The sequence below is a fragment of the Chiloscyllium plagiosum genome, unplaced genomic scaffold (genome assembly GCF_037043375.1).
Source record: "Chiloscyllium plagiosum isolate Xiang-an unplaced genomic scaffold, Cpla_swu_hap1 HiC_scaffold_2, whole genome shotgun sequence".
Lineage (NCBI taxonomy): Eukaryota > Metazoa > Chordata > Chondrichthyes > Orectolobiformes > Hemiscylliidae > Chiloscyllium > Chiloscyllium plagiosum.
In genome coordinates, this window is record NW_028270140.1 from 88,797,660 (window position 1) to 88,817,673 (window position 20,014).

Sequence of the window (20,014 nt, forward strand, 5' to 3'; positions counted from 1 at the left end):
GAACAGTACTTTAAGAAAGATGTGTGAATGCACTGGAGAGTGTGCAGAAAGGATTCACGGAATGGTTTTAGGGATGAAGAACTTCAGAAAAGGAAATAGACTGGTGAAGTTATAAATATTTTCCTTTGATGAGAAGACTGAAATGAAATTTGATAGATATATTTAAAATCATGAGAGGCCTGAACAGAGTGTAAAGGAGAATCTTTTCCACCTTGTGAAACAAATAAGATGACAGAGCACTGATTTAAAGTAATTTGCAAAAGAAATAAAAATGATACGATGAAAATTTCTTTTCACACAGCAAGTAGTGAAGATTTGGAATGCATCATGTAAGAACACAGCAGAGGTATGTTCAATTGAAGCAAGCAAAAGGGAATTAAATTATCTGAAAAGGAAGAATATGCAATATTATGGGGAAAGGAGGGGGAATGGCACTATTTAAATTTCATATATTGCTAATGTAACATAGGGCCATAGGGCTGTACAGCACTGAAACTGACCCTTAGGTCCAACTTGTCCATGCTGACCAGATATCCTAATTGAATCTAGTCCCATTTGCCAGCATTTCACCCATATCCCTCTCAATCCTTCCTATTTATGTACCCATCCAGATGCCTTTTAAATGTTGTAATTGTACCAGCCTCCACTATTTCCTCTGGCAGCTCATTCCACACACGCACCACCCTGTGTGTGAAACGTTACCCCTAATGTCCCTTTTAAATCTTTCCCCTCTCACCTTAAACCTGTGACCTCTACTTTTGGATTCCCCATCTCCAGGGAAAAGATCTTGGCTATTCACCCTATCCATGCTCCTTATGATTTTATAAACTTCTATTAGATCACCCCTCAGCCTCCGACATTCCAGGGAAAATAGCCCCAGCCAATTCAGCCTCTCCCTATAGTTCAAAGCACTCTAACCCTGGCAACATCCTTGTAGGTCTTTACTGAACCCTTTCAAGTTTCACAACATCCTTCCTATAGCATGAAGACGAGAAAAGCACAAAGTATTCCAAAAGTGGCCCAACCAATGTCCTGTACAGCCGCAACATGACCTCCCAATTCCAATATTCAATGCACTGACCAATAAAGGCAAGTGTACCAAATGCTTTCTTCACCATCCTATCTGCCTGGCACTCCACTTTCAAAGAACTATGAACCCGCACTCCAAGGTCTGTTTTTTCAGCAACACTTCCCAGAACCTTACCATTAAGTGTATAAATCCTGCCCTGATTTGCCTTTCCAAAATGCAGCACCTCACAAATTAAACTCCATCTGCCACTCCTCGGCCCATCTGATCAAGGTTTTACTCTGAGGTAACCTTCTTCACTGGCCACTACACCTCCAATTTTGATGTCATTTGCAAACTTACTAACCATACCTCCTATTTATATTAATGACAAAAATAGTGGACTCAGCACCGATCCTTGTGGCACAACGCTGGTCACAGGTCTCCAGTCTGAAAAACAATCCTCCACCACCACGCTCAGTCTTCTACCTTCAACCAAAATGGCTAGTTATCCCTCTATTCCATGTGATCTAATCTTACTAACCAAACCATCATGAGGAACCTTGTCAAACGTCTTAGTGAAGCCAATATAGATCATTTCCACTGCTCTGCCTTCATCAATCCTCTTTGCTACTGCTTCCAAAAACTCAATCAAGTTTGTGAGACATGATTTGCCACACACAAAGCCATGTTGATCACCCCTAATCAATCCTGGCCTTTTCAAATACATGTAAATTCTGTTCTTCAAGATTCCTGCCAACAACTTGCCCACCACTGATGTCAGACTCACTGGTCTACAGTTCCCTGGCTTTTCCTGAGCACCAGTCTTAAACAGTTTGCCAATCTCTTGTTTTCCAGTGCCTCATCTGTCATTATCTAATGAATTTTACTGCCTTGAAACTCTTGCTAGCAGTACCTAAAATCTAACTTTGACCAAGCTTTTCATCACCTGTTCTTACATTTTCTTTCGTGGCTTAGTGTCAAAAATTATTTTGTTGCACACTCTCAAAGTTTTGCAACATTGTAGAGATGTCTTATAAATTCGGATGACTAAATTTGTTAGGAAGGCCAGCTGTTTTAGCTGCTCTACACTCTAAAGGAAAATCAATTTAATAGATTTTGATAAAAGGCCTGAAACATTAAATCTATTTTTTTCTTCAGAGATGTTTCTTGAGCTTAGCATTTCCATTGTTTCTTGTTTTTATTTCAGATTTCCAGAAACTGGAACTATTTGCGTTTGTTTCAATAAGAAATGGTGCAGTTTGGAAATATTCATGCTGTTCATGAACAAAGTCTATTACTTGCTATCACTTTGTTAAACTCTGTACTTTTCAGTTGTTTGAAATCATGTAGTGACGATCTTTCTTGGCAGTCAGGATTGGGTGTGGAGTATCTAGCAGATCTATTGAAGGTGACGTGGCTCCAGAATGATATGCCATGTAATGAAAGCTCAAAGCTAAGTAAATCGTCTAATTTTGTTATCTATAGCCCATGGCACTATTAAGTCATTATCCCAGTGAGGGTCGTCAAAGGTAGTGTACATTTCACACTGGGTGAGCAGTAAGTCTAGATATATATGTGGAAGTCTTAATCAATGAACAGCTCCCAAACGTGATGATTTTCTTCACTGATCATGATTCCAATTTACCAAGAAAAGTAATATTTCAACTCAGTACTGAGAAATGAATAGATGGGTGAAATAGTGAATGAGTGCAGCATGAGTCATCAACTTCAGAACATGAAGCTACGGGTAGGGAAATGAAATTGGATCGAGGGAAATGCTTTCTAAATAAAAAAAAACTCGTTCACGTATATTAAATTAATTTTCTTTATGGATTGTAGACTAGATGGTACTTAACTTTGACACTCATTCCTTACGTTGGGCAGATTTTGAAATGACTGGACTTTACAAGCTCTTTGCGACTGACCTCTCCCAGGACCCCGCCCCATCAGCTCTCCTGCCGTCCGATTGGCTAGTGGACGCCATAGAAACCGGCTCCGTCATAATGAGTCGCATTCGGCCGATTCCCAGCTCAGACTCCCCGGCGTGTCAGCCATGATGCTTTTCAATTGAAGAAAAAGTTCAACTTCCGCTAATAAAGTTAGCCCGGCGATTTTCCCCGTCGGCTCTTCTCGTATTTGAACTCCCTTTAGGCTTGGTAGTGGGATTTAACCAAAAAGAAAACACCCTTGGTCGGTGTGGACTGTGAGCGGAGAAAAGAAGGAACCAGAAAAAACTCAGCAAACTCTCGATTTGGTCGGAAAGCCACTCGACAACAGAGTTTGTTTTTTCAAAAATAGAAATAATTGCAACTAAGCAGTAAAAAGGGGAAGGGAGTGGAGTGGATTTCTTAAAAAAAAAAGTGGGGTCAGGAAAGGAATAGACAGAGTCCGAGGGATCTGACAGAGGGAGGAGAAACTGAGAGGACCTGTCGGTGTGAGTGGCCCCCGGCTGGATTGAGGAGGCGGCGGTTGGAGCTCGGGCGGCGCGAGAGGGGAGCGCGAGCCCCTAGGTGGGGAGGGGGGCGCAGGCGCACGAGGGCCAGAGGCCAGGCCAGGACCGCGGCCGAGCTTCTTCACTCCCGACTCTACGATGGACTTCAAGACGGCGGTGTTCAACGCTGCCCGGGACGGCAAACTGCGGCTGCTGCAGAAACTGCTGACCGCCAAGAGCCCGGACGAGGTGTCGCAACTGGCGGCCGAGAAGACCAACGGCGCCACGGCGCTGCTGATGGCGGCCCGTTACGGCCACCTGGACGTGGTGGTTTACCTGCTGGAGCAGTGCGGCGCCAACGTGGAGCTCGGCGGCTCGGTCAGCTTCGACGGCGAGACCATCGAGGGGGCGCCGCCTCTCTGGGCCGCCTCAGCCGCCGGCCACCTCACCGTGGTGCGGTCTCTACTCGAACACGGAGCTTCGGTCAACAACACCACCCTGACCAACTCGACCCCGCTGCGGGCTGCCTGCTTCGACGGCCACTTGGATATCGTCAGGTACCTGATCGAGCACCACGCCGACATGGAGGTGGCCAATAGGCACGGCCATACCTGCCTCATGATCTCCTGCTACAAGGGCCATCGGGAGATCGCCGAATACCTTCTGGAGAAGGGGGCTGATGTCAATAGGAAAAGCGTGAAAGGTATTGGCTAGAGGGAAGTCCTGCGGCCCTCACTTCGCAGCTACCTCCGCCCAACTCTGCCGTCTTTCAGGCCCTGCCTGTACCTGTCTTTGTCTCTGAGCCCCTTTGTCTGTCTGGGTCTCTCTCTCTCTGTGTAGGTTCATGTGTCTCCCTGTCCTTCTCCCTCCCTTTCTCCGTCTGCGTGTCTCTCTTTTTCTCCTCGCCGCCCCCCGGACCTTTTCCCCCGTCCTTTTATCCATCACTCCCCGTCTCTCTCTGTCTCTCCGCTGACTGACCCGTCTCTGTCCTGTCTGCATGTCTGTCTCCCCAGCCCTCATGCTCTGTCCTGTCTGTCCTCCCTCTTCCGTCTCAGTCCTCTCCCCCTGTTCTTCTGTCCGTGGGTCGTCCTGTCTGTCTTCATGGAATCCCTGGTTTTACTTGTTGCAATGATGATTGGGATAAAAAGAAATAATTGCTTTGGATCATTGGTATTCATGTAGGACGTATATATCCATGCAGTTTTTCTGTAATATCTGAAACTTAATTTCACCACTATTAATTTCACCCATGAATTGTGATGTTATTTGATTGTGTTCTCATTTGGAATCTGCATATACACATTCCAGGTAGTGTTGCTGTGCAGAAATCCTGCATAATTATCATTTTATCCTAAGGCAAAATATTAGCCTTTAGCTACAGTACTCCAGTTGACATCAAGTAACAAGACACAATTGTGTGTGACTTGGCAATTAAGTAAGCTCTCAAAACTGTCGCAATTGCTTTGAGATACTGCACAGTATTGTGCAGTTTACAAACTGTACAATCGACTGAATAGCTTATACCCTTAAGGTAAGTGTATATTGTGGCTTTACTGTATGAGCAATGGGCCAGACTATTAGATGATGTTTCAGCTGTATATCATTAGAACTAATCAAATATAGAAAATGTATAAATCAATTTTAGTTTTAATATATTAATTTTAGTATACTCTGAAAAATAAATTTTCAAATTGGCATTGAGGTTCCAACTGTAGGGAATATTGTAGATATACTATTTGAGAACAATTCAGAGAAACTCTACTGATTTTTAAATTATTAAAAGTTGAGCATTGATGTATGATAGGCAGAGCAGAAACTTTCCTCAAGTTGACCGGTCTTTTGGAAGACTTATTAATTTTGGAATTGCTGACTTGGTGTCAAACTTGGTAATATGTGGAGCACTTGAGATAGTTGTCGTTATGTTTAAGATGAAATTATTCTCTGCATAGGAGAAAAGAATAGAAAAAATTGTTGACAAGGAAATAATGGGTAGAGATTCACTGCTAGATGCGACTGTTCTCATTTAGTGTTTTTTTTTCAATAGTTTCTAACAAAAACTGGTCAGGGATGCTGTTACACACCTCTGGAGCAGCTGGGACTTGAAACCATGTCTCCTAGCCCATAGGGGTAGAAGTGTTACCACTGCATGCTACAAGAGCCCTCTAGTTCTATTTGTAACTATCAACTTGTAGCCAGACAGCTGCCTGCTATGGCTCCTCTTCCCACCCACCCAGCATCATTTATCTTGTGTCCCCCTAGGAGGCATGATTTCAAGTCCAAGTTGCTCCAGAGGTGTGCAACAGCATCCCTGACCAGTTTTTGCTAGAAACTATTGAAAAAATGCTAGATGTCAACAGAGACATCTCGTAGTCAATGAAGAGGCCTTTCTAAGCTTCACATGAGTCTCTTCCCACTATTTCCTTCTGTCAACAAATTTTAGTGAGGGATTTACAGGGGTGTGATGGAAGGCAGATTCAGGCAGGTTTAAAAAAAACACATATAGTCATGTAGATGAGTTATCTCTGGGAAAAGTGGGGGAGGAATGCAGGTAGTGCAGGAGCTTTCTGTGGCTGCCCCCATCTTAAACAAGTATGCTGTTTGGAAACTATAGAGAGGTGATGGACTTGCAGGGAAATGTAGCACTGACAGCTAGGCTACTGGTATTGAGACTGGCTGTATTGTAATGCGTGGTATGTCAGGTTGCAAATGATCAGTTGTGGTAGGGGACTGTCCAGTGAGAGGCACATATGTTTCTGCAGCCAACTGCATGATATCAGGGTCAAGGATATCTGAGGGTGCAGAACACTCTCAAAGGGGCAAGTGACTAGCAGGACGTCATTGCACATGTTGATACCGATTGATGTAGGGATGAGGTTCTGAAGAGAATATAGGAAATTAAGTGGGGAGTTTAAAAAATGGGTCCTCCGGTGTCTGGATTACCCCTGGTGCCATGTACTAGTGAGAGTAAGGAGAGGAGCATAGAGTAGATGGATGTGTGGCTGAGGAGCTGGTGCAGGGGTCAGGGATTCATTTTTGGATCATTGGAATCTCTTCTGGGGTAGATGTGACCTGTATAAGAAGGATGGGTTACAGCTGAATTAGAAGGAAGCCAATATCATTGTGGGGAGATTTGCTAGTTCTGCTCAAGAGGCTTTAAACTAGTGAAGAGCATGGGACCCACAGAAAGTGAGAGAAGTCCGAGACTGGTACAGTTAAGGACAGGAGCAAGTCCAATAGTCAAGGGAGTAAATGAGGCAAGACTGATAAGTTAAGCTGCATTTATTTCAATGCAAGAGGCCTGACAGGTAAGGCAGATGAATTCAGGGCTTGTTTGGGAACCTGGGACTGGAATGTCATAGCTATTACAGAAACGTGGCTCATGGAAGGACAGGGCCGGCAGTGAAATGCTTGAGGTACCAATGCTAACATTATGGCTGTGTCAGGGGAGGATATTCCAGGGAGTATGTCCAGTGAAGTTATTTGTGTAGAACTGAGAAATAAGAAAGGGATGATCACCTTATTGGGATTGTGCTATAGAACCTTCAAGAGTCAATTGGAAATTGAGAAGCAAATTTGTAAGGAAATCTCATAGTTGTAAAAATAATGTTGTAATGGTAGGGGATTTTAACTTTCCAAGCATAGACTGGGAGTATCATAGTGCTAAGGGAGAGGAATTTCTCAAGTGTATGCAAAAACATTTTCTTCTTCGGTACGGAGATGTACCAACTAGAAATGGAGCAAAACTTAACCTTCTCTTAGGAAATAAAGCAGGGCAAGTGACCAAAGCATCAGCGAGGCAGCACTATGGGGCCAGTGATCATAATTCTATTAGTTTTGAAACGTTACGAAAAAGGATAGACCTGGTCTAAAAGTCAGAGTTCTAAATTGGAGGAAGGCCAATTTTGACTGTATTAGGCAAGTACTTTGAAAAGTTGATTGAGACAGTCTATTCCCAGGGAAAGGGATGATTGGAAAGTGGGAGGCATTCAAAAATGAGAACAAGTGTCCAGAGGCAGTACATTTGTTAGTATGAAGGACTATTGGATGATTAGAGAAATTGAGGCTCTGATTAAGAAAAAAACAGGCATATCAGGTATAGTCAGCTGGGATTGAATGAGTCCCTCTGAGTATATTCTGAGGGAAATCAGGACAGCGAAAAGGGACATGAGATAGCTTTGGCTCATATAGTTAAGGAAAATCCAAAGAGATTCTACAAATACATTAAGGGCAAAAGAGTAACCAGGGAAAGAATAGGGCCCCTTAAAGATGAGCAAGGCAGTCTGTGTATGAAACCACAGGTCACGGGTGAGATACTAAATAAATATTTTGAGTCGGTATTTACGGTGGAGAAGGATGTGGAAGCTAGAGAACTTTGAGAAATAAATAGTCATACCTTGAAAAATGTCCATATTACAGATGAGGTGGTGCTGGATGTCTTAAAACGATAAATCCCTGGGACTTGGTTAGGTGTATCGTAGGACTTTGTGGGAAGCGAAGAAAATGATTGCTGGGTCCTTTGCTGAGATATTTGTATCATGAATAGTCACAGGGGAAATGCTGGAAGAGGGTGGCTAATGGGGTGCCATTATTTAAGAAAGATAAGGAACAGCCAGGGAACTGTAGACCAGTGAACCTGACGTTAAGTGGTGGGTAAGTTGTTGGAGGATATTGTGATGGACAGGATTTGCATGTGTTTGGAAAGGCAGGGACTGATTGGGGATTGGCAACATGGCTTTGTGCATGTAAAGTAGTGTCTAAAAAGTGTCAGTGTTTTGAAGAAGTGATGAAGAAGATTGAAGGCAGAGCGGAATCCATTGTCTATTTGGAGTTCATCAAGGTATTCAAGATTTGGCATGGTAGACTAGTTAGCAAAATTAGATCACATGGAATCCAGGGACCATTAGCCATTTGGATGCAAAATTGGCTCAAAGTTAGGAAACGGGCAGGTGGTGGAAGGTTTTTTGGACTGGAGGCCTGTGACCTGTGGTGTGCTGGATCCAAGGCATTTCGTCATGATTTCGAAGTGAACATAGTTGGAATGATTAGTAAGTTTGCAGATGACGATAAAATTGGAGGTGTAGTGGACAGCAAAGAAGGTTACCTCCGACTACAATGGGACCTTGATCATGTGGGCCAGTGGCCCGAGGGGTGGCAGATGGATTTTAATTTAGATAAATATGAGGTGCTGCATTTTGGAAAGGCAAATTGGGACAGGACTTATAAACTAAAGGTCATGAGGGGTGTTACCGAACAGAGACCTTGGGATGCAAGTTCTTAAATCCTCGAAAGTGGACTCCCTGGCAAACGGGGTAGTGAAGAAAGCATTTGGTACACTACCTTTTGAGTTAGTTAAAAATCACACACCACCAGGTTAAAGTCCAACAGGTTTATTTTGAAACACCAGCTTTCGAAGCACTGCTTCTTCCTCAGGTGATTGTGGAGTATAAGATCATAAGGCACCGAATTTATAGCCAAATGAAGTAAGTCATGGAGATGATACATGAAACAATTTTAGATTAAGTCTTTCATCTTCTAGAATGGGATGTGTTGATTTCAATTTTTTGAGATATAAATCCCAGAACTACTTTTAACTTGTGTTCTCAAGGGCTAGCTTTTCTCTCAACTCAATGCAGTAAGATATGAGGTCTGTCTGTGTCCCAATGTTGAGTTAGACTGGTTCTATTTCTAGAGTGTGATTTACAGAGTTTTACATGGACTCATGCACTATTGGAGTTGGGATGTAATGATGTGGCTGCACAGGATGTTGGTTAGGCTACTTTTAGGATACTGCGTTAACTCTGGTCTCTCTGCAATGTGAAAGATGTTACTAAACTTGAAAGGGTACGGAAGGGATTCACAAGGTTGTTGCTGGGGTTGGATTTTTTTTGCTGTAGAGAGAGGCTGGGGCTGTTTGTCCTGAAGTTTGAAGTTGAGAGGTGACTTTATAGAAGTTTATAAAAGCACGAGGGGCCATGGTAGGGGAGTCCACAACTAGAGGGTATAGGTTTAAGGTTGAGGGAGGGGTGGGGGATTTAAAAGGGTCCTGAGGGGTAACTTTTTCACGCAGAGGGTGATGTGTGTGTGGAATGAGCTACCAGAGAAAGTGAGGGCTGGTACAATTTCCAGTATTTAAAAGGCATCTGAATAGATAAATGAGTAGGAAGGCTTTGAGGGATATGAACAAAACACTAGCAAATGGGACCAAATTAATTTAGGATACCTGGTTGACATGGATGAGTTGGATTGAAGGGATTTGTTTCCATGCTGTACAACTCTAACGATGACTAGTCCATTGGGATTCCTCATTTCTCTTTCTTTCATGCTGTACTTTAGCTGCAGCATCTGGTAAAAATGAGTTTCCTTATACTTTTTTGACAACTAGCAGTATCCCACATGAACACATTCAAGTGAGTTTACTCAGCTTGCTTCTCCAGTATTGCTTGAGCAGAACATTTTTCCTGTTTATGTTTTGAGAAGGCTGAAGTCACTGGCTTCAATCTTTATTAGTAACTCAATTAATCTTTCTCAACTCCGAAGTTAAATCTGATAGCCCACAACCTTGATATCCTAGGTAACCTCAGATGAGTTTCTGATCCCTTATTTGCCTAACTTCATTTCCGCACTCCACCATTTCCTCAATTTGTTTTGTGTTAGTGTGTTACTTTTACTGGCATTTGGGTGTCCTCATACATGAATCTTCAAAAACTGGTATGCAGGTAATATGGAAGGCAGCTGGAATTTTGGTATTTATTACAAAAGCTGAGAAAATTGCAGCTGTAATCAAACTGGATATTAGTGAGACTGCACATGGAATGTTGTTTATTTTGAGATTTTTTTCAGTCAGACATTGCTTCCAATATTCTCTTACATGGTTTAGACATTAAATATTTTCTACTTTTAAAAATTTATTTTCCCCTCTCTTAAAGGAAATACAGCCTTGCATGACTGTGCTGAGTCTGGGAGCCTGGACATTATGAAGATGTTGCTTAAGCATGAAGCCAAAATGGAGAAAGATGGCTATGGAATGACCCCACTACTTTCAGCCAGTGTGACTGGTCACACCAATATTGTAGAATTCCTGACTCAGCACCCACAAACTAGCAAAAGTGAACGTATTGATGCCCTAGAGCTGCTTGGAGCCACATTTGTGGACAAGAAGAGAGACTTATTGGGAGCTATGAAATACTGGAAGAAAGCTATGGACATGCGATACAGTGATGAGACTAATGTTCTTATTAAACCAGAGTCCCAGGAGTTAATAATGGCTTATGATTATGCCAAAGAAGTAACTTCTGGAGAGGAACTGGAAGCCTTGATTGCTGATCCTGATGAGATGAGGATGCAAGCGCTTTTGATCAGAGAGAGAATACTAGGTCCTTCACACCCTGATACCTCTTACTATATTAGATACAGAGGAGCTGTGTATGCTGATTCTGGCAATTTTGAAAGGTGCATCAACTTGTGGAAGTATGCATTGGACATGCAGCAGAACAATCTGGATCCATTAAGTCCAATGACGGCGAGCAGCTTGCTGTCTTTTGCTGAACTTTTTTCTTTTATGCTGCAAGATCGCACAAAAGGTGTCTTGGGAACTTGTGTGTCCTTCAGTGATTTGATTGAAATATTAAGCAAAAGTGTCTTTGAGATAGACAGAGCCATGAAGCAGGTACAGACCTCACCTGACTTAGTACAGTTGAGCAAAGCTCTCTCGATAATTCTGCATCTAATCTGTTTGTTGGAGAAAGTGAAATGCAGTTCCGAGCAAGAACATCTCAAGCGTCAGACTATCTACAGATTTTTAAAACTTCACTCCCGAGGGAAAACTGGCTTTTCTCCACTTCATCTTGCAGTTGATAAAGACACTACTTCTGTGGGTCGCTATCCAGTTTGTAAATTTCCATCTTTACAAGTCACTGCAATGTTGCTGGAGTGTGGAGCCGATTTCAATGCAAGAGACTTTGAGGACAACAGCCCGCTGCACATTGCAGCACGTAACAATCATCCAGAGATCATGAATCTTCTAATTAAGGCAGGTGCACACTTTGATACCACAAACTCCCATAAACAGACTGCCTGTGATTTACTGGATGAGAAGGAAATGGGGAAAAACTTGATCCAACCCATCAACCACACAACTTTGCAATGTCTTGCTGCCTGTGCCATAGTAAAACACCAATTAGTTTACAAAGGACAGATTCCAGAAAAACTGGAGGCTTTCATTTTGCTCCACAGATGAAATGAATGGTTTTTGGGTTAGTTTCTAGAATGCCTGTAAATATGGGAAGAATTTTGTTGCGTGCTTTAGTTTTCATCTGTGCGCTAAGAGGTGTTGAATGGATTCAGCAGCTGTTAGTGAATTTTGATTGCATGTTTTTGTTTTGCCCTCTAGGTCACCTTGCATTGCAATTCATGTGTAATGGTAATGCATGTGTGTGTATATAGTATTTGTATCTGTTCATCAGTATTTTAATGGAAGTCTGTTATATGCTGCTTTGCTTTTTGTTTAAACTTGGGATTGTTTATTATAATTTGGAGTTCTAGCAACACCTCTGCCAAACTTGGTTTTGTTCTGAATATTTACAAGTATTGGAATGATCAGGTCAAGTTGACTTTACGTTTCCTGTGGTCCAGATTAGTGTTGATGCAATATTGACACGGAAAAAAAAATTGGCATTGTGTTTTGTTGATTCTGCACATTGTCAAAGCTGGCTTTAATGTCAACGCCTTAAGTGCTTTAAAGTCTCCCAATGCAATGGCTTGGAGAAAATACTGCTCATGTTGAAAACATCACTATGCAGATATTGGAAGCTGATTAGAACTTTGGGCATTTTTCTCATGCTTTTTGTGGAGTGCTCATTTATTTAAAAAGCTTTGTTTTTCAAACTGCGTAAGGTATTCTGACCATTTTATTGATGGAAGCACCTAGAGCTTTTTTGAATATAAATAGGGCTATATCCTTGAAGTTGCTGCATTTTGACTCCTTTTTACTGTGTTATGGAGTGAGGAGGGAAATGAACTTTTATCTACAAGAGTTAATGCATCATTAAATTAGATTTCACATCTTTACAATAGCTTTGTACAGCAACTGAAGAGATGTTTCCTTTGAAGAACAACCTTCCGACAAGCTATTGATAATTACCAGATATTACATCAAAGTAATACCTGAAACAATATCCACATTACTGTTGACTTTGGAAGTGACATTTGAGGGCTCAGTTGGATTTGGGCAAATACTGTAATTCTGCACTTTACTGACACAGATGACAATTATTGTGGTACATTGGCCATGTAATGTCTTAAATGAAGCATTCAAAATAAAATGCACAAAAAAAAGCTGCACTTGCATTTGCTGGTGTGAAGTTGCTGTCTAATCAAGCAATAGTCATTGATTAAATATTTCCTTTCTGTAAAGCAATCATTGTTTGATTTGCTTCTAGAGCATTTAATTTGCAAAATAGCTTCCTTGAGAGAACATGGCCAGACTTCCACCTTTTACTTTAGAAGAATTTTCAGCCGTTTGCTCTCCGAAAGACGTAACTTACTAGTTTCTTTACAAACTAGTCATCCAAGCTTTTTTTTTTTGCAACTGAAACTCTTTCTGGGTGGTGGTAAAATTATTGATCTCTTCAGTTTGTAAATCTTCAGCTGATTTCTGCACCACAATGGTCTTGCGTTGAGCACCTTTTTTTTTTCAGAAGCACTTTTGAGATGGTTAAATGTCATACTTGAGCATCCCTAATGTCTGGCTGTAAGAGCATTTATGTACATTTGGGGTTCTCCAGAGCCTTAAGATGTATAGTGTTTTAAAAACTTGTGCCATTTCGACAATTTACTGGACTGGACTGAAATTCATCAGGTGAACCTGACCAGTCAGCCAGTTTCAATTTATCAGGCAACTGAGTGATAAACAGATACTGTGATGAAAAGCTATTGTGATAGTTCTACTTGTTTTACAGCAGCATAGTTGACTTATCTATAGCTCAGTTTTTCAGATAAATACTTCCCCTATCATGGTCACTAACCCTTGATTTGGTATTTTTACAAGTTCAGTAAGTATCTTCAGCTCCATGTTAAATGGTTTTCCAGATATGGGACTGCTGCTCATCAGATTTGGCTTTTAATTGATTATCACTCAATGGACCATTGCTCACTGACTTAGAGTCATAGAATCAGACAGCATGGCAACAGGCCTTTCAGATCAACTCATCCATGCTGACCAAGTTTCTTAAACTAAACTAGTTCCACTTTCCTGTCCCTTCAGTCCTGGTAACATCCCTTGTAAATTGTTTCTGCACCCTTCCTGTAGCAGGGTGACCAGAACAGTACACAGTCCTCAAAGTGGTCTCACCCATTTCCTGTATTGCAACATGGTTCTTGTACTCAATGGTCTGAGCAATGAATTTGGAAACCAAAGAGATATCAGAACACAGCAAGTGTAAAAGGGGCAGTTCACCATTTCCTGACAAACTAAAACATTTGACAGAATGGGGGCAGATGTCCCTCGCCTTTTGTTTTACTGAGACATATTCTGGGCTGGAAAAAAAAAACAAATACCCAGCCCCCAAACCAGACACACAAAATTTAATATTAGCAAGCCATTAATGTTTATTTTATCTAACCTTCTTTTTGAATCAACCTGTTCAGCGATGTTGTTACACATTCTCTGGGGCTGGTGGGACTTGAACCTGGGCCTCTTGGTCCATGGGTAGAGACATATCACTGTGCCACATCAAGGCTATAGACAACATTTCAAGGTGATCAAACCAACTGAAGTGACACACTCTAGTCAAGCCCTTCTGACTGGAAGTGGGCATAGACAAAAGCTAGAAAGAGAATTGGGTTTGCTTCATGCTTCCAGGCAGCCTTTTATCATTCTCAAAGCAAAGACTACTTCAGTGATGTCCCAGCAATTCATCCAAGTGTCGTATTCCATAAGCTGGGAGAGTGTTCAGCTATATGAATTATTTGGACCCTGATCCAAAACTATTGCTTTTGTACCGAGGAAATGTACATATTTGAAACTCCGCAAAATATTCTGGGGGGTAAAGTCCCACCAACTATTCTTCCTTCACGCAGTACTCACATGCTTACTTGCAGTCTCTACTGATTTGTTTTCTACCTCTTCAGTCCTGATGTGAATGATTGAGAGTTGGTTTAAGAGAATTTATGTAGCAACCTTAATAACTTCCTAAAGGTTTTGCTGCCTATGATTTTCTTTTGAAGTCTCTCTATCTATCATTTTTAAGAAAACCAATCAATTTATATACAGCACATCTCTCAAACAGCAATACATTACTGGTCACTTTGTTCATGGATAAATGTTAATACGTTTAGGGTCGTTCAAAGGGGATTTGCTAAATTAATACCTAAAATAGGGTTGAAAGTAAGAAGTGATTTTTTTTTTAATATATTGAACCACCAAGTTCCTGAGGGACTTGACAAGTTAGATGTGGAGAGGATGCTTCCTCTTATTGAAGAATCAAGGGATCTCTTCAAAAATTAGAGTCACACCTATAGAACTGAGATGAAGTAAGAAACTTATTCTAATGGTTGTCTCTTTGGTTCCACCAACTTTTCAGGAAGACCGTACCAGATGTGTTAAATATTTTTGAAGTAGATTCTTGGTATGCTGGAAGTCGAAGGATTATCTTTAAGTGGGGATGTGGATTTGAGGTTACAATCTCACAGACCTGACCTTATAGAGGAGCTGAATGCTGAAACCCTCCCCCTGCCAATTTATATGTTAGTGACAACCAGATCTGTTCTTAATAGTTTTGGTTGCATGATAAACACTGACTAGAATATCAGGGATAGATTTCCACCTCTCTAAACGAATGCACTTGCTTCTTTTATCAACAGCTCCCAGAGATGGACCATTCTGAAATTAACTTCTTAGTTATCTAGTAGTTAACATATTATAATACAAATGTTGAAAAGTTGGCAACCTACATTAAGGTTGTCAGCATGAATGCCTTGAGCATTTCTGGATGATCTTCACACTTGTATCTGCTAAACTGGTATATCAGTGAAGCTTCTCGAGCAATCTGTTTTGGGTAATGTCACAGCATCTAGCAATTACTTAAAAACATAACTCAGGAAAAGCAAAACAATTGCCTATTCTGTAATTGGATAGATTTGCCCTGCAGCATATCTGTTGATAAAACAAAATTCAATCATAAGTTTGAAATCTCTCAACACCAGGTTATAGTCCAACAGGTTTATTTGGAAGCACGAGTTTTTGGAGCACTGCTCCTTCATCAGGTGGTTGTGGAGTATAAGGTTGTAAGACACAGAATTTATAGCAAAAGTTTACAGTGTGGTGCAAATGAAATTATATATTGAAGACCTGGATTGTTTAAGTTTCTCATCTTTTAGCATGACCGTGTTAGTTTCAGTTTTCTCATATGTAAATCCCAGAACCTTTTTAAAAAAAGTTACATTCTCAAGTGAGCTGTAACAATATGTGCCATGTCAGCCCAGATAATGCATTGAAGGTGCCCCAATGTTCAGACTGATTCTATTCCTAAAAAAGGATTTACAAAATCTTAAGTGGATTCAAGCAATTTTTGAGGAAAATAAAACTTAATTCTGCAAGTACAAATTCACCCCACAAACTTGTGTGTATGGGAGCTTCGAGTGTCTGTAAGAGTGTAAAGGGCTACAAGTTTGTGAGGGTGGGTGTGTATGTGTGAGTGTGAGGGGGTCTGTGAGAGTGTATGGGTTTGTAGGGGAGTGTGTGTGTGTGGTCACCCATAACTTGACATGAACCCAAGGTACCGGTTCATGGGTACCAAATTTAGCTACCAGCCTGTACTCAGCCACTTTGCGTTGGTGCCTGTCCCAAAGTCTGCCTTGGAGGATGGTCACCCGAAGGTCAGAGGTCAAATGTCCTGGACCGCTGAAGTGTTCTCCGATTGGGAGGGAACGCTCCTGTCTGTAGATTGTTCTGAGGTGCCCATTCATTCATTGCTGTAGCCTGTATTCTTTGCATATTCTGTAATAAACCATTTTGGCTGAATGTTGATCATAAGAAAGAGTAAGCCAGTCAATCGTAATCAGTTGACATTTGATAGATCATCGAGGTAAAAACAATGACTGCAGATGCTGGAAACCAGATTCTGGATCAGTGGTGCTGGAAGAGCACAGCAATTCAGGCAGCATCCGAGGAGCTTCGAAATCGACGTTTCGGGCAAAAGCCCTTCATCAGGAATAAAGGCAGAGAGCCTGAAGCGTGGAGAGATAAGCTAGAGGAGGGTGGGGGTGTGGATAGATTAGCATAGAGTACAATAGGTCAGTGGGGGAGGAGATGAAGGTGATAGGTCAGGGAGGAGAGGGTGGAGTGGATAGGTGGAAAAGGAGCTGGGCAGGTCAGGCAAGTCCAGACAAATCAAGGGGGACAGTGTTGCTGGAGGTTAGAAACTAGGATGAGGTGGGGGAAGGGGAAATGAGGAAGCTGTTGAAATCCACATTGATGCCCTGGGGTTGAAGTGTTCCGAGGCGGAAGATGAGGCGTTCTTCTTCCATGTGTCTGGTGGTGAGGGAGCGGCGGTGGAGGAGGCCCAGCACCTCCATATCCTCGGCAGAGTGGGAGGGGGAGTTGAAATGTTGAGCCACGGGGCGGTTTGGTTGATTGGTGTGGGTGTCTCGGAGATGTTCCCTAAAGCGCTCTGCTAGGAGGCGCCCAGTCTCCCCAATGTAGAGGAGACCGCATCGGGAGCAACGGATACAATAAATGATATTAGTGGATGTGCAGGTAAAACTTTGATGGATGTGGAAGGCTCCTTTCGGGCCTTGGATGGAGGTGAGGGAGGAGGTGTGGGCACAGGTTTTACAGTTCCTGCGGTGGCAGGGGAAAGTGCCAGGATAGGAGGGTGGGTCGTAGGGGGGCGTGGACCTGACCAGGTAGTCACGGAGGGAACGGTCTTTGCGGAAGGCAGAGAGGGGTGGGGAGGGAAATATATCCCTGGTGGTGGGGTCTGTTTGGAGGTGGCGGAAATGTCGGCGGATGATTTGGTTTATGCGAAGGTTGGTAGGGTGGAAGGTGAGCACCAGGGGCGTTCTGTTCTTTTACGGTTGGAGGGGTGGGGTCTGAGGGCAGAGGTGCGGGATGTGGACGAGATGCATTGGAGGGCATCTTTAACCACGTGGGAAGGGAAATTGCGGTCTCTAAAGAAGGAGGCCATCTGGTGTGTTCTATGGTGGAACTGCTCCTCCTGAGAGCAGATACGGCGGAGGAATTGGGAATACGGGATGGCATTTTTGCAAGAGGTAGGGTGGGAAGAGGTGGAATCCAGGTAGCTGTGGGAGTCGGTGGGTTTGTAGAAAATGTCAGTGTCAAGTCGGTCGTCACTGATGGAGAGGTCCAGGAAGGGGAGGGTGGTGTCAGAGATGGTCCAGGTAAATTTAAGGTCAGGGTGGAATGTGTTGGTGAAGTTGATGAATTGCTCAACCTCCTCGCGGGAGCACGCAGTGGCGCCAATGCAGTCATCAATGTAGCGGAGGAAGAGGTGGGGAGTGGTGCCAGTGTAATTACGGAAGATCAACTGCTCTACGTAGCCAACAAAGAGACAGACATAGCTGGGGCCCATACATGTGCCCATGGCTACCCCTTTGGTCTGGAGGAAGTGGGAGGATTCAAAGGAGAAATTGTTAAGGGTGAGGACCAGTTCGGCCAAACGAATGAGTGTGTCGGTGGAGGGGTACTGTTGGGAACGTCTGGAGAGGAAAAAACGGAGGGCTTGGAGGCCCTAGTCATGGATGGAGGTGTAGAGGGATTGGATATCCATGGTGAAGATGAGGCGTTGGGGGCCGGGGAAACGGAAGTCTTGGAGGAGGTGGAGGGCGTGGGTGGTGTCTCGAACATATGTGGGGAGTTCCTGGACTAGGGGGGATAGGACAGTGTCGAGGTAGGTAGAGATGAGTTCAGTGGGGCAGGAGCATGCTGAGACAATGGGTCGGCCAGGGTGGTCAGGCTTGTGGATCTTGGGAAGGAGGTGGAACCGGGCAGTGCGGGGTTCCCGGACTATGAGGTTGGAAGCTGTGGGTGGGAGATCTCCTGAGGTGATGAGGTTCTGTATGGTCTGGGAGATGATGGTTTGGTGATGGGGGGTGGGGTCATGGTCAAGGGGGCGGTAGGAAGAGGTGTCCTCGAGTTGGCGATGGGCTTCAGCGATGTAGAGGTCAGTGCGCCAGAGTACCACTGCGCCCCCTTTGTCCGCTGGCTTGATGGTGAGGTCAGGATTGGAGCAAAGGGATTGGAGGGCTGCGCGTTGTGAGGGTGAGAGGTTTAGGCGGTTAATGTCCCGGCGGCAATTGGAAATGAAGAGGTCGAGGGCAGGTAATAGGCCAGCACGGGATGTCCAGGTGGATGCAGTGTGTTGGAGGTGGGCGAAGGGGTCCTCTGAAGATGGGCGGGAATCCTGATTGTGAAAGTAAGCTCTGAGGCGGAGGCGACGGAAGAATTGTTCGATGTCATGGCGTGTATTAAATTCATTGATGCGTGGACGGAGGGGGACGAAGGTGAGTCCTTTGCTGAGGACTGATCGTTTGTCCTCAGTGAGGGGGAGGTCTGGTGGGATGGTGAAAACTCGGCAGGGCTGGGAGCTGGTGTGGGTGTAGAGCTGGGAGTGGGGTCGGAGCCAGTACCTGGAGTGGGTGTGATGGTGGGGGGAATGGGGGTAGAGTCATGAGCAGGGGTAGTGTTCCCCTCGGGGTTCTGGGGGGTGGGGATAGTGACAGTGGGGTCTGTGGGGGGCGTGTCAGCAGAATGCAGGTGAGTGGCGCTGGTGGGGGCAGAAGTGGTGGCAGACACGGCAGTAGGGGTGGCGGACGTCACTGAGCGTGTGGCATCGGCGATGATGTGAGGGGCGGAAGTGGCTGTGGGAGTGGCCATGATGGGGGCAGAAGTGACATCATAAATCAGCGTGGGGGTGGTAGCTGCATCAGCTGCATGGCTAATGGTGTTTCCGAGGCCAGGGGAATCTTCTGGAATGTTCGAGGAGCGCTGGTTATGGAGGTGGGTAGATAAAAATTTGTTGTACTTACAGTTTTTGATGTTTGAGATGGAATTGAAATACTGTTTGTTGAGAGTATAGAAGGCCCTAAAGGAGCCTTCCACATCCATCAAAGTTTTACCTGCACATCCACTAATATCACTTATTGTATCCGTTGCTCCCGATGCGGTCTCCTCTACATCGGGGAGACTGGGCGCCTCCTAGCAGAGCGCTTTAGGGAACATCTCCGGGACACCCACACCAATCAACCACACCGCCCCGTGGCTCAACATTTCAACTCCCCCTCCCACTCTGCCGAGGATATGGAGGTGCTGGGCCTCCTCCACCGCCGCTCCCTCACCACCAGACGCATGGAAGAAGAACGCCTCATCTTCTGCCTCGGAACACTTCAACCCCAGGGCATCAATGTGGATTTCCACGCTTCCTCATTTCCCCTTCCCCCACCTCATCCTAGTTTCTAACCTCCAGCAACACTGTCCCCCTTGACTTGTCCGACCTGCCCAGCTCCTTTTCCACCTATCCACTCCACCCTCTCCTCCCTGACCTATCACCTTCATCTCC

General features: G+C 43.9%; 1 protein-coding gene across 1 annotated transcript; it reads left to right on the plus strand.

Annotated features, from left to right (window-relative positions):
• The first annotated feature begins 3,062 nt into the window (after nt 1-3,062).
• On the plus strand, nt 3,063-12,776 carry fem1c (fem-1 homolog c). The gene is made up of 2 exons (XM_043711069.2): nt 3,063-4,143; nt 10,367-12,776. The coding sequence occupies exons 1-2, from the start codon at nt 3,600-3,602 to the stop codon at nt 11,674-11,676; spliced, it is 1,854 nt and encodes a 617-aa protein (XP_043567004.1). The 5' UTR covers nt 3,063-3,599; the 3' UTR covers nt 11,677-12,776.
• The last annotated feature ends 7,238 nt before the right edge of the window (nt 12,777-20,014 follow it).

Coding starts and splice junctions, on each gene's coding strand:
- fem1c (XM_043711069.2), top strand. CDS start 3,600: ATGGACTTCAAGACGGCGGTGTTCAACGCTGCCCGGGACGGCAAACTG. Junction 4,144..10,366: donor CAATAGGAAAAGCGTGAAAG/GTATTGGCTAGA, acceptor CCTCTCTTAAAG/GAAATACAGCCTTGCATGAC.